Below are 13,876 nucleotides of genomic sequence, written 5' to 3' on the forward strand. Positions count from 1 at the left end.
AGGCCATGTGACACTAGTGGGCAGTAATAGCTTGCCAATGTCAGGATTGCTATATGGGCCTAAATAGGGTAGAAATAGACTTACCTGGTTCCATGTGTCACTCCCTCATTGGTTATACGAGAGAGACTTTGGTCCCTCGCCGGCAACTTACATCTGCAACATTTTTGCAAAGCACTTTGCTCATCCACTCAGTGAGAGAGTGACCCATGGAAGCAGGAGAGTATTTTCTCTGCACTTTTCAGCGATCCTGCCACTGGCAAGGATCCCATGTGTAACATCAGCCTAGAGTCGAGTCAGAGATGGAAGCCTCCTTGGGCGACAGCTGCTGCCCTGCCAGGTGCCTGGACTCATACTGACAAAGAAATAGGTCTTACAGCTTCTGAGTAACCATAAGAGCATGCCCTGTGTTTGCTCATATGCTCAGTATGTACAGTTTTTGGATATGAGATATTGGTATGCACATTCAGAAGACCCTGTGTTATCAGCAAGTCAAGTAATTGGCAGAGTAGCAAATGCTAGACTTCAGGTGACCTTTTAACTCCTAAATCTCAGGTCCTAGGTTCATCCTCAAGCACAAGTTAAAGTAGTACTAAAAGCTTAACCTTTCTTTACCTTGATACTTTCACAGGCTAACGGTGAAAGGTAAAAGGTAAAAAACGCCCAGTCTGAAAACCATCCTCCAACCTCATCTCCAAACACTTACCTGCTGCCCTGGTCACTGTGGCAGGCACCATTAATAATCAATACCATTCCCTGATTTTGTGTATTGAGCAGGAGACCCTGAAGGCAGTGGAGCGATAGGCTCCTGCTGCTGTCAGTCCAATGGCTGGAAGCAGGGGAGTTTCTCCTTAGAATTAAGCTATCCAAAAGAAGACACCAGCAAACAGGGTAGGAGGACAGCAGCTTTGGGACTCTCCAAGACAAAAAAGAAAGGGACATTGTAAAGGACAACGACTATATATATTGGGTCAGGGCTTGACAAATTTACTTTGAATCTAGGAGCCAGCTAAAAAAAATTAGTAGCCATTTTTTTTTTCTTTTTAACAAATCTTAGAGTTGGAACATGTAACGTGTTCCCAAAGGTGAACTTCTCCTTCAACCCTTTCCCAGCCAGAGCAGTTTTAGTTTTTTTGCACACGTTTAAAAAAATTATTTGAGACCTGAAGACTATATAAAACCCCCAACAATATATATATATATTTTATGAAAGCAAACACCCTAGAGAATAAAATAGTGGTAGTTCCAATTTTTGTCACACAATATTACCGCAAAAGCATTTTCTTATTTATTTCAGTAAAAAAACACATTAAAAAGTAAGGTTTTTTTTGGGGGGGGGGGGTCAAAGAAACGCAATAAAATTATCCAATTTTTGGTAAAATATAAAAGAGGAGGCATTGAGTAAATAGATACCCAACATGTGAAACCTTAAACATGTCAGTGCCCTATGTTTTTCATAGGTGACACTTTAAAAGTCCCCTATAGGTGATCAGTTTAGCATTACAAAAGGAGGTCTGGTGCTAGAATTATTGCTCTCATTCCGGTGTTTGCGGCGATATGCAACATGTGTATCGCAGTCAACGTTTTCAGGCGCAAGTGCCCCGCCTTGTGCGATTACGTTTGTACGTGCCTATATGTGGGGGGTCTCCGTTGTTTTTTTGGGGCAGGGTGGATTTTTTGTGCTTTGGTGGAACTTCAATTTTTTACAAATTTAAAAAATGAAGACACTGCATGACTCCCCTGTGCTCCAGTGAATGTAATGCAATGCACAGCATTATATTCTTTCCCAGCCTTGATGGCCAAGGAAACTGTGAATGGGGACCCGGAAGTGATGTCGCACGTCACTTCTGGGTTAACAAAAAACAGTGCGAAACGACACGTCTGCTCTCCTCTCTCCCCTTTCCACAGCGGCACCCACTATATTGGCCCCCTGTCCGCAGATGGGCAAGCGGAGCCCAGGATACGTAGTGGGTGGGGGGGGCATGCGGGGTGTGGGGAGAATTTGGCTGGCAGCCAAGTTTGTCAAGCCCTGTATAAAAGGTGAGCCTGGACCTCCTATTTTTAAATTAAATTAAAGAAAATAAGTTTTATTATTATATTTAAAGTAGGCAGAAATATTTAGGTTCTTCAAAGAAAGGCCTGCACAATAAAGTGGTTGTAAAACCTTACATATACCCAGTGAAGTGACTGGTCTCATGTGATATATAGGAGAATTTGTTTACTCTCTATATAATTTGTACCTCTCCTTCTGCAGTCTTCTCTTTACAACATCCGTTCAAAGTGCAGAATTTATAAAGCTTGTCTGAGAATACAGGGGAAAAAGGGGGCGGAGAGTTCAGGGGAAAAAAGGGGGCGGAGAGTTCAGGGGGGAAAAGGGGGCGGAGAGTTCAGGGGGAGAAAAGGGGGCGGAGAGTTCAGGAAAGAAAGGGGGCGGAGAGTTCAGGAAAGAAAGGGGGCGGAGAGTTCAGGAAAGAAAGGGGGCGGAGAGTTCAGGAAAGAAAGGGGGCGGAGAGTTCAGGAAAGAAAGGGGGCGGAGAGTTCAGGAAAGAAAGGGGGCGGAGAGTTCAGGAAAGAAAGGGGGCGGAGAGTTCAGGAAAGAAAGGGGGCGGAGAGTTCAGGAAAGAAAGGGGGCGGAGAGTTCAGGAAAGAAAGGGGGCGGAGAGTTCAGGAAAGAAAGGGGGCGGAGAGTTCAGGAAAGAAAGGGGGCGGAGAGTTCAGGAAAGAAAGGGGGCGGAGAGTTCAGGAAAGAAAGGGGGCGGAGAGTTCAGGAAAGAAAGGGGGCAGAGAGTTCAGGAAAGAAAGGGGGCAGAGAGTTCAGGAAAGAAAGGGGGCAGAGAGTTCAGGAAAGAAAGGGGGCAGAGAGTTCAGGAAAGAAAGGGGGCAGAGAGTTCAGGAAAGAAAGGGGGCAGAGAGTTCAGGAAAGAAAGGGGGCAGAGAGTTCAGGAAAGAAAGGGGGCAGAGAGTTCAGGAAAGAAAGGGGGCAGAGAGTTCAGGAAAGAAAGGGGGCAGAGAGTTCAGGAAAGAAAGGGGGCAGAGAGTTCAGGAAAGAAAGGGGGCAGAGAGTTCAGGAAAGAAAGGGGGCAGAGAGTTCAGGAAAGAAAGGGGGCAGAGAGTTCAGGAAAGAAAGGGGGCAGAGAGTTCAGGAAAGAAAGGGGGCAGAGAGTTCAGGAAAGAAAGGGGGCAGAGAGTTCAGGAAAGAAAGGGGGCAGAGAGTTCAGGAAAGAAAGGGGGCAGAGAGCTCAAATTACACTCTGCAGAGCTCAGTAAGGATAGCTCTGAGAGCTCATTGGAGAAAAGAGAGACACCCCCAGCCCCCTCCACAAAGCACACAAACAGAGCTGAGGCTGTAACTCTGCCTAAGATTCCAACCCTGTCACAATTTTTCTCTTGGTGTCAGGAAAACTTGTCAGAAGTGATTCATGCCGATAGAGGAATGAAGCAGCTGACAGAAATGACTTTGTGCTCTGGATAGAGACAAGTACACACTTTAGAGGAATATGCTTTGCTCATATTTCATGCCTGAGGTTTACAACCACTTTAATGATAAATTAGACTGGGTAGACAGATTCCCTCATAAGTCCAAGTGTGACTTGTTCTCTAGCAATAATAGTCTAAAAAAAAAATAAGGGTCAGCTGTAATTTCTTTGGTTTCTAGGTTACTTTACTATTGGGACTTGTGCATGCTGACCTATCTACATCGCTCATAACATGAACGCAAAAAGCTTTCGTTAATCCTGGGAATAAAATCATACGGGCGTTTGGACAGCCAATTTAATTGCTACACTGGATTACAACGGTTTGATTTCGTTATAAACCCAGCTGAAGCATGTAATCACCACTACCCATACGCTTTTTTTTCCCTGGTTTTATTTTTCACACACAATTATAATTTCAAAGCTTTCTATACTTCATAAGAAGCCATTCTTCTGCTTGTATAACGATCACAGATACCGCACCCAGATGAAATAAAGAAGGACCCGAGTCTGCTGGCTGAAGGATCATATCAGTATAACAGACCTTAAAATAAACTGCCCATCTGACATAAATACGTCATGTTCTCTGCCGGCCTGACTTTGTATCCTGAACTCGTGGCATTATAAAATGTACATTTTCTTTTCACAGTTGTGTTCTACTTTATAACCATCTGTCCTGAAATTCAATTTGTGCGCATTAAACACAGCCCAGGAGAAAGGCAAAGTGCGAGATATAGGGCACGGTAATGAAGAGGATATGAAGCGTGGCCTGCGTTAAAAAGGAGGAATTACTGCCAGTTTACATTCTAGATGTGAGCAATGGAGATTATCAGATCTGACAAGTGGTTGAAAATCCAATTACACCTGAAACAAGTCACATTTGAGAGCGAGATTGACAAAAAATTAAATGGCCAACCGCAGGGGGAGAACGTGCAGCTTACTCAGCAAAGCATTTTCGGTGCCCTCACCTTCTTGATTGAGATGACAGCGAGGAACAAAAATCTAGAGAGTCTCCTCTAAAGGTTCTATAAATCTATTCAGCGCCAATATAGAGCTCATCATACTTAAGTGGGGAGCGCTACAGCTACTTTAAGTGCCCATTTGGCATGACAAGGACAGAATGCAAGGTTTAGGCAGAAAAGCATTTTCTGTGCCTTATCTTTTTCAACTGACACAAAAGCAGGGTCTAATTTAAATGTGCCATTAAACGAATGCTTATCAGTAAAATCCACGTCATATTGAAAAGTTTCTATCACAGGGTGACAGTGTTGTCACACTAATAAAGGAAGGGGTGTTAGGACTCCAGAACAAAAACTCATTTTTTTTATCCCCATAACGCCAGGGTGGGGGGGGGGGGGGGAGCACTGCAAGCCAACAGCAGACTTTCCCAACTTCCAGAGGAACCCTTAAGATAGGTCAGATTATGGGGAATTCCTGCTAAAAACCAACTCATTGGGGGTCAGAGGAAAAGCGCCCCTTACACTGGTAGTCAGAATGCCACCCTAACAGAGATCATTGGTGTCGTGCCACTGACTTTTCCAAGTGGTTTTGGCTCTGGAACCATGCAGGCATCATCACACAGGAGGTCAATCAGTTCAGAATAAGGAACCCCTAGCAACCTCTGGAGGAACTCTACGTTTCCATGAAACCCAGGTTGAGAATAACTGCCCAAGAGGAATGTGAGATTTAAAGCTCAACATGCTTCTGTAACATCTATGTGCACAAGCCACTGGAATCAGACACCCAGATCTCACCAAAATTGTTTTAAGATGGGTCGAGTTTATGATGTCATCTGCATTCCTGACCACACACACAAACATCAGTTGATACTGCCAGGTTAAAATTAGGGAATGCCCCACTGAAGATATATATATTGAAAATAAGGCTATTTTGAAGTAGCTATTAAAGTGGAAGTAAACCCTTCTATCGTTTTCAGTCAAGGAAGCTGCCATCTTGGCCTCTAATGATTCTTCAACTGCCATAATGCTGCACATGTGATCAGTTCTGAGACCAGCCATTGGATGGTTTGAAAGTTTGGTTGAGAGCACAACCAATGTGAAAGTTAGCATTTCCGGCATGCTGGGAATGTAAGTGTTTTTTGAAACTGGGTTTACTCCCGCATTAAAGAGGAAGTAAACCCCTTTAAACCACTTTGACCTACAGGTAAGCCTAGATTAAGGCTTACCTGTAGGTCCAAGCAATATCTCCTAAACCTATATGGTTTAGGAGATATTTGCCCGAAAATGGGCACCGCTGTCTACGGCGCATGCGCCGTAGACAGCGGCGTGCAGGCGCACTAAATGCGGCAAATCCAAGAATGGATTTGCCTAATTTGTCGACTCCCGTGCGCATGCGTGGGAGTGACGTCATCGCGGCTTCACCAAATGGCAGAGGCGGAGCTGCGAGACGCGACTCCTGTGCGCATGCGCGGGAGTGACGTCATCGCGGCTTCGCCGCTGTCATTGGTCGGAGCTGCGAGACGCCACCAGCAAGATGGATGCGGCGGACTACAGGGATCAGCGGCGACTTCGCTGGCTCCTGTGTCAGGTAAGTGACACATAATGAGCTACTATGCGATGCATAGTAGTCCATTATGCTTTACCTTTGCAGGGAAAAAAAAAGAGGAAGTAAACCCATCAGGGTTTACTTCCTCTTTAAGCAACCAGTCTGCCCCTGAGATATGTGCACAATTTGCTTAATGTCGTGAGAGTTTCAGACACAGCAAGCCACCAATGTTTAGATGCACAGTACGGGTAACAGGTAACCACCACTGGAAAGCTCAGCAAAAAAAATATCCATGGGGCGCATCTTGTTCCATCAACTACTCCTAAACCAACTTTCCACTCGGAAGGAATATATTCTAAATATATATACTCGTGCAACCTTCCACTTGCCTCAGGTGTTGGAGATCAAAATTTAATGTTACTAAGAATTATCAATAGATTAAACACCAATTATAAAATTAGGCTGTTGAAATGACCACTAGATTATAGACATCGTACACCTTTTGCAAAAAAAGAATAATACATGTACTCACATTAATAACCAAGTACATTTAATAGATTTTTGTACTGGAGCTTGAAAAACATTGTAACCATGATTAGTGAATTATTGTATTTTTATTCACAGATCAGGTGAACGGCTCTGAATAGATAATACAACTGTGTAAAAAAAGAAAAAGCTAAACCCCACAATTCATAAAATTGGAATGCATGTTTCATGTTACATCGTAAATATCTAAAATAGTTACAAAAGGTGGGTGATTACAGACTATTTTCTGTGGAACTAATGTGCATCTAAAGCCCCCTTTAAAAAAAAAAAAAAAAAAAAGAGATTAGGTAAGGGTTAGAACCAGGATTTAAAGAATATGCAAAAGTTTAAGTTGTCACCAGAACAGGAAGTTAAAGAGGAAGTAAACCCTAATAGGTTTACTTCCTCTTTCATTCCCTGCAAAGGTAAAGCTGTCTTCAGGTAAATATCTCCTAAACTGTGTAGGTTTAGGAGATATTTCTTGGACCTACAGGTAAGCCTTAATCTAGGCTTACCTGCAGGTCAAAGTGGTTTGTAAGCCCACGTACACACGGTCGGAGATTTTGCCAACCAAATCCGTCGGATTTTGCCCGTCGGATTTAGACGGATTGTGTCTGAAACTGTTACATACACACGGTCGGGCCAAGTTGGCGAAAAATCTGATCTTTCAGAACGTGATGACGTAATTTAGTTACGATGGGACTACATTCAGGCTAGTAGCCAATAGCTTTGATGTAGGAATTTGATCTGAGCATGCGTGGCACTTGGTCCGATGAAAATGCTCTACACATGATCGGATTAGGTCCGTCCGGCCCAGTTGGCCGGGAAACATTTCCAACATGTTGGAAAATTGGGTCGGACGGAGATTCGGACAGAATCAGTCCGATGCATACCACACACAGTCGGATTATCTGACGACACGGTCCGATAAGACTCATTCCGACAGATTCTCCGTGTGTACAAGGGCTAAGGGTTTACAACCACTTTAAGAGGGAATCTTCCAATGAGTAAACATTTGTTCTGGCTACAACTGTCTACAAGAGGATTTCTTTATCACCAGGTCAGGAAGATAAGGTAAATCCCAATGTATACAGATGGGAACAAAACCAGACACAGGGCTTCCCTGCTTTATCCAAAACTTAAAGATTTTTTTTGTAATTGAATCTTATGTTCACCACTTATAAAAATGAATTCCAGGCAACAAATGAAACTAGTCTTATCTGGTACCAATATAATATACAGAAGTCATAAAATCACTTGGAATTTCAAGAAATAATTTATTGGGTAAATGTGTATATTTTAAAACTGCTTTTTTCCCCACTAGCCTTAAATATTTTGTTAATACATAATGAAGGAACATTTCAGAATACATGCAGAGCAGAGCTAATATTTACCATTTTATTTGTGGATTTCACAATGCACTCTGTGGGGAAAAATGTAGACTATAGGGAAATTGGAATTATGACGGTTCCCAACATTATATATATATATATACTCTGATTTGTTTAAAATGTATAATATTTTATTACAAGACAAATATAACAAACACTCATAGGTGCTTAAAATAACAGAGAGAGAAACATATAAACTAACACTGGCCAGAGTATTCATATGCCTGTAGTAATGACTGATAGAGAATCCCTACATGTTTCGCCAAACGTTGGCTTCTTCAGGGGGATGTGTATTTACCAGTGTTAGACAATGGCTCTAATAACTGGATACAAAAACAACATTTCAGTATCCAGCAACAAACTAGTACTTGATTTACAAAGCATGCAAAATAACAAGCGCATATACCAAACTGATTGTGTGGCATGGCTCATCACCCACCACACCGTCCCCGTCGTCTAAGAGTGCCCACATGGGCAGGGCGCACACCAAAGGAATCCAGCAACCATGGGGAGGGCACTGTATTCAAGTACCACTTGTTATTTTGCATGCTTTGTAAATCAAGTACTAATCTGTTGCTGATAACTGAAATGATGTTATTGTATCCACTGTTATTACAGCCATTGTCTAACAGTGGTCATTACACATTCCCATGAAGAAGCCAATGTTTGGTGAAACATGTAGGGTTTCGCTACCAGTCATTACTACAGGCTTATGGATATTCTGGCCAGTATTAGTTACTATATGTTACTCTGTTATTTTAAGCACCTATGATTGTTTTGTTATATTTGTCTTGTAATAAAATATTATACATTTTAAACAAATCTGCATATAAATATATATAAAGATAATGTTAAAATAATGTTAAAATAATGTTGGGCAACGTCATAATCCCATTTTCCTATATTCTACTATTACCAGGGATGAGGTGCCGCATCTGTTGAGGTCACTCACCCTACACCCTATCACATGTGGGAAAACTGTAAATCTTCTATCTTTTAAAAATGTACTAAAAACATTTATGACTAATGCAAGTCAAAAATTACCTGCAGGTTATTGTTGAGCGTGTCAAAGTCACTGTATCTTCTTATAATCTGAAAGGTATAAATACATTACATATTAAAAACAAAAAAACAATAATATATATATATATATATATATATATATACACACACACATATACACACACATATATAATCAATATGTTACTATATTACCAAAGTATTGGGATGCCTGCCTTTACACGCACATGAACTTTAATAGCATCCCAGTCTTAGTCTGTAGGGTTCGATATCGAGTTGGCCCACCCTTTGCAGCTATAACAGCTTCAACTCTTCTGGGAAGGCTGTCCACAAGGTTTAGGAGTATGCCTATTGTAATGTTTTTCCCATTCTTCCAGAAGCACATTTGTGAGGTCAGGCACAGATGTTGGACGAAAAGGTCTGGCTCACAGTCTCCACTCTAATTCATCCCAAAGGTGTTATATGGGGTTGAGGCAGAACTGTGCAGGCCAGTCAATTTCCAACTTTGTGGGAACAGCTTGGGGATGGCCCCTTCCTGTTCCAACATGACTGCGCACCAGTGTAAACAGCAAGGTCCATAAAGACATGGATGAGCAAGTTTGGGGTGGAGGAACTTGACTGGCCTGCACAGAGTCCTGACTTCAACCCGATCGAACACCTTTGGGATGAATTAGAGTAGATACTGTGACCCAGGTCTTCTCGTCCACATCAGTGCCTGACCTCAAAAATTCTGGAGACATGAACAGAGCAGGAATTAGCCCTTGGTCAAGATTCGATGTATTGGTTACACACCAATGGCCCATTTGTGTAGCTAAAAGAAGCCTAAGACCCATTTCACACTGTGCCGTCCATAGCGTCGGCGGTAAAACGCCACCATTTTTAGCGGCATTTTACCGTTGGATTTGCGGCGTATGTTTCGGGTGCTAGTGGGGCGCTTTTAACCCCCGCTACCGGCCGAAGGGTAAAAACTGCCTGCAACAGCGGCGTTTTGCCGGCGGTATAGCCGTGCTGCCCCATTGATTTCAATGGGCAGGATCGGTGGAAGAGCGGTAAACACACCGCTCCTTCACCGCTCCAAAGAAGCTGCTGGCAGGACTTTTCCTGACGCCCTGCCAGCCCACCGCTCCAGTGTGAAAGCCCTCGGACAATTAAGCAGCTGTTTGGGGGGCGGATTGCAGACATTATTTTTAACACTATAGTGCCTGAAAAACGCCCTCAGTGTGAAAGGGGTCTAAGACCAACCTTAGCTGAATCTGGTTTGTCTACTGCATTGCTATCTAGAGAAGCTCTGAAGTGATAACTGTCATTCCTGTCCAGCACATTCATTGATTACAGGTGCTTGAGAACAAGAACCCACCTCCACAGAAAGTGCATGAAAGTTTTGGAAGCCGACCAATGCAGGCCATACATGGGTAGAATTCTGAACTAATTTTCTTTCCAAAAATCAGAAACTTTGTGCATTTTGTGATCCGATGGTGCCACCATTCATTTCGAAATTCGACCAACCGAGCCTTCAATTTCACCTCACGTTGCTACAGAAAATACATATTGTGGCCAGGAACCTTGTTTTCTTTCCAGGTCACAGCTCACATGTATTTCTTTTTCGATTAGATTTCTTGCACGATTCTCCCATCGTGGATTAAAAATGTCAACATTTACGAACACTCAAATTCAATGGTCACCCGAAAATGGGTCGTTGCTGCAGCCCCCAATTTAAACAGAAATTCTTAGTTACAATTTTCAAATGAAAATTCTTTCTGAATTCGACCCATGTATGGCTGGCTTAAGATCTCAGAAACAATTACACACGTTCGGAAAGTAGACCCTCCTTAAAGCAACATACTCGCTCACAGAAGTATGTTTACAGCTGGTTAGAAGATAACACTTACTGAGTGATAACATGACAAATGTCAGCTGTACAGGAAATTAAATGTCTGTCTGCTACTGGAGATGTAAAACCACCGTACAATTTACTTATATCTCCTGGGTATTAAGGGATGAAATTTCTGAAGCTGAACTGCTAAACCAGCACACACAGCCTATATCAGGGGCTCTGCGCTTCCTGCTGGATATTCTGTTGAACAAGGATTTATGCAAGAGAAATCTCTCTGTTGGAGTACTGCCTAAGTGAACCAGGCTAGCCCTAGAACTTAAAAGGGGTTGTAAAGATAAATATTTTTTCACCTTAATGCATTCTATGCATTAAGGTGAAAAAACATCTTACAGTGCTGGTGCCCCCAGTCCCCCCGTTTTACTTACCTGACCCCTCAAAAGTAGCGCGCTCGCCCCCGACGTCCTCTTCCCCACTCAGCCTGGCCGCTGATTGGCTGGAGTGGATGGATTGAAAGCAGCCATTGGCTCGCGCTGCTGTCAATCTCATCCAATGACGCTGCGTGCCAGGGGGCGGGGCCGTGTGATACAGCGAGCGGCTATAGCCGCCGGCTGTATCACGGGAGCGTGCCCGCAAGTGCTTCTCACCATGCGAGGGAGCTCACATGAACGTGAGAAGTACTTGTGGGAGGAAGCCGAGACAGCCACCGAGGGACCCCAGAAGAGCAGGTTCGGGGGCCACTCTGTGCAAAACGAGCTGCACAGTGGAGGTAAGTGTAACATGTTTGTTATTTAAAAAAAAAAAAAAAAACTTTACATAAGTTAAGTTCTCCTTTAATAACATGTTACATCCATATTCAGGATGTAACATGTTATGACTGCACCGTTCCTTGGCTGTGCCAGCGAGGGATCTTCTCCACCCACTATCTGTCAAAAAACTAAAAAAACAAACAGTGGCCGTGCGGGGCTTTGCCCACCCGATCGCATCGCTCATTCACAGCGCTCTGTGAATGGAAAACGAAAAGGTCCAGCAGCCTTTGCAGCTGTCAGCTTGTAGTTTTCAATGAACTACCATGGCACTGTAAACACTGTGGTAGTTCATTAATTCTTCCTATCAGCAGGTATTGGCTTCCTCATACAAGGTAGGAGAAAGCCTACACACTAAAGGTCTGTGGGATACCTGCATAACATCAGTGATCTGCTAATCGCTGGTGCAATGCTTTACAGCAGGGGGTCTCAAGCTGGCGGCCCTCCAGCTGTTGCGAAACTACAAGTCCCATCATGCCTCTGCCTGTGGGAGACATGCTTGTAACTGTCAGGCTTGCAATGCCTCATGGGACTTGTAGTTTTGCAACAGCTGGAGGGACGCCAGTTTGAGACACCTGCTTTACAGGCTCCTGCAACAAAAAATAATAAATACACTTTTTTACCTGCAAAAAAATATGCATTTATTCTTTTTTCTGAAAAGGTGAACTTAACCTTTAAATAAGAAAAAAAGACTATAAACTTAGAACAAAAAAAAAAAAAGTTTCCCTTGTTTTCTGTTATAAAATATAACAAAAAACGCCAGTATAGTACGCAAAAAAAAAGGATTCACTTTTAAAAAAATAGGGATTAATGTATAAGTCACCTACAGTGGGAAAATGGAAATGGAGGGGTTACAGCACAGATGTGAAGAATAAAAAAGGTAAAAGGGGAAGGCTGAGATGGGGGGCACTGATTGACGGGGCACACTGGCTGCCCAAGGGTGATTTCTGCAGTGTTCAGAAACATGCCCTGACCATTTTACCCTTTGTAATCATACAGCAGTACATAATTGTTTGATCATCAGTAGGCTCACGCAGAGCTGGGTAAACCCACGTAAGAGCTCTACAATAGGAATGCCTGCATCTTTATACACCTTCATCAGAGGAGTGATGTGTCAGGGTTCACTTATTGATCCCCACCGACTATCCATTTCAGAATCATGTAGGAGCAGCTCTCAGACAACCGTATAACGCACGTCATTATTACAGTGCAGATGATGGATTTGTGTGTTTACCAGCCACAATAATGCTGTGACTAAGAGACGTGTTTACAATGCAAAAGATGCTGCTGACGAGAAGAAATCAGCACATAAATTACCTGCCAGCTGTTTTCCATGGATACCCCTCGCTGGACTCGTATGATGTATTCCTGTGGAACCAAAGCAGAGTACTGAGCAAAGCATTGTAATTATCTACACCAACCAACATAGCCTCCAGCAGTATCACCGCATCAAACTGTACAACACACAATATACAGAGTGCATTACATAAGAGAGAAAAGAGGGCTGCAAGGGCTGGATCTGGTTAGTACATGTTGCTTTACATTCGAAATCACATAACAGAATAGATACATGTATACAATACAAAATGTATTAAAAATGTCATAAAATAATCTCCTGCGATTGGCTCGCTGACCTTCTGAAAAGTCCGCCCAGAGCCTGAAGTTAAATTACAGGAACCCCTACAACAGTATCTTCAGTAGTCCTTCAAGCTGAGCTAGCCTCATGTACATTGGCCATTTTACAGGCGCTTCTAGGGGCATCTGGCATTTTATTTTTCCTACCTCTAAATGCCCCTCCATGTTATCATAGGTGTTCATGCACACCTAGGCTTTTACCAGCGTTTAGTGGCAGGAGCTTTTAGAGATTGCCAATGTGTCCGGGAGCAGAAGAACTAGGGCAGAAAAAATGCTCGACGCTACTAAAAGCTGCTAAACGCTAGTGCTTGAGCATTGAATCATTTCAATGGCCAGAATAAATGATTTATTCTGACCAATGAAATGAATCAACGTCCAAGAGCCTAACTCCTGGAAAAGCTCCTAGAAGGTTATACAATTTTTAGATACTTTTACAAGCGTCAGGCATTTTTTCAGCAAAAATGCTGCTGGCTTTTAGGAGAGTTAAACATCCTGTGTGCATGAGATCTAAAAGTGGAACTTAAATCGGTGTTCCACCCCCCCCCCAAAAAAATAATAATAATTAAAAGCCAGCAGCTACACATACTGCAGCTGCTTGCTTTTAATAATAGGACACTTACCTGTCCTGGAGTCCAGCAATGTCAACACTGTAGCTGATGTTTCCATCAGCTGTTGGGTGTTGCTGCCACCATT

General features: G+C 43.0%; 1 protein-coding gene across 1 annotated transcript in view; it reads right to left on the reverse strand.

The window, feature by feature from the left end:
* PXK (PX domain containing serine/threonine kinase like) overlaps nucleotides 1-13,876 on the reverse strand; it is a 152,002-nt gene that overhangs the window by 88,616 nt on the left and 49,510 nt on the right. Inside the window, exons 2-3 of the mRNA XM_077451985.1 lie at nucleotides 12,866-12,916; nucleotides 8,936-8,983 (exon numbers count right to left, since the gene is read on the reverse strand). Coding sequence (XP_077308111.1) covers nucleotides 8,936-8,983; nucleotides 12,866-12,916 — 99 coding nt within the window. The remainder of the gene's footprint in view (nucleotides 1-8,935; nucleotides 8,984-12,865; nucleotides 12,917-13,876) is intronic.

Source organism: Lithobates pipiens, unplaced genomic scaffold, assembly GCF_037356315.1.
Source record: "Lithobates pipiens isolate NorthernLeopardFrog02 unplaced genomic scaffold, aLitPip1_a1.2 Scaffold_23, whole genome shotgun sequence".
NCBI lineage: Eukaryota > Metazoa > Chordata > Amphibia > Anura > Ranidae > Lithobates > Lithobates pipiens.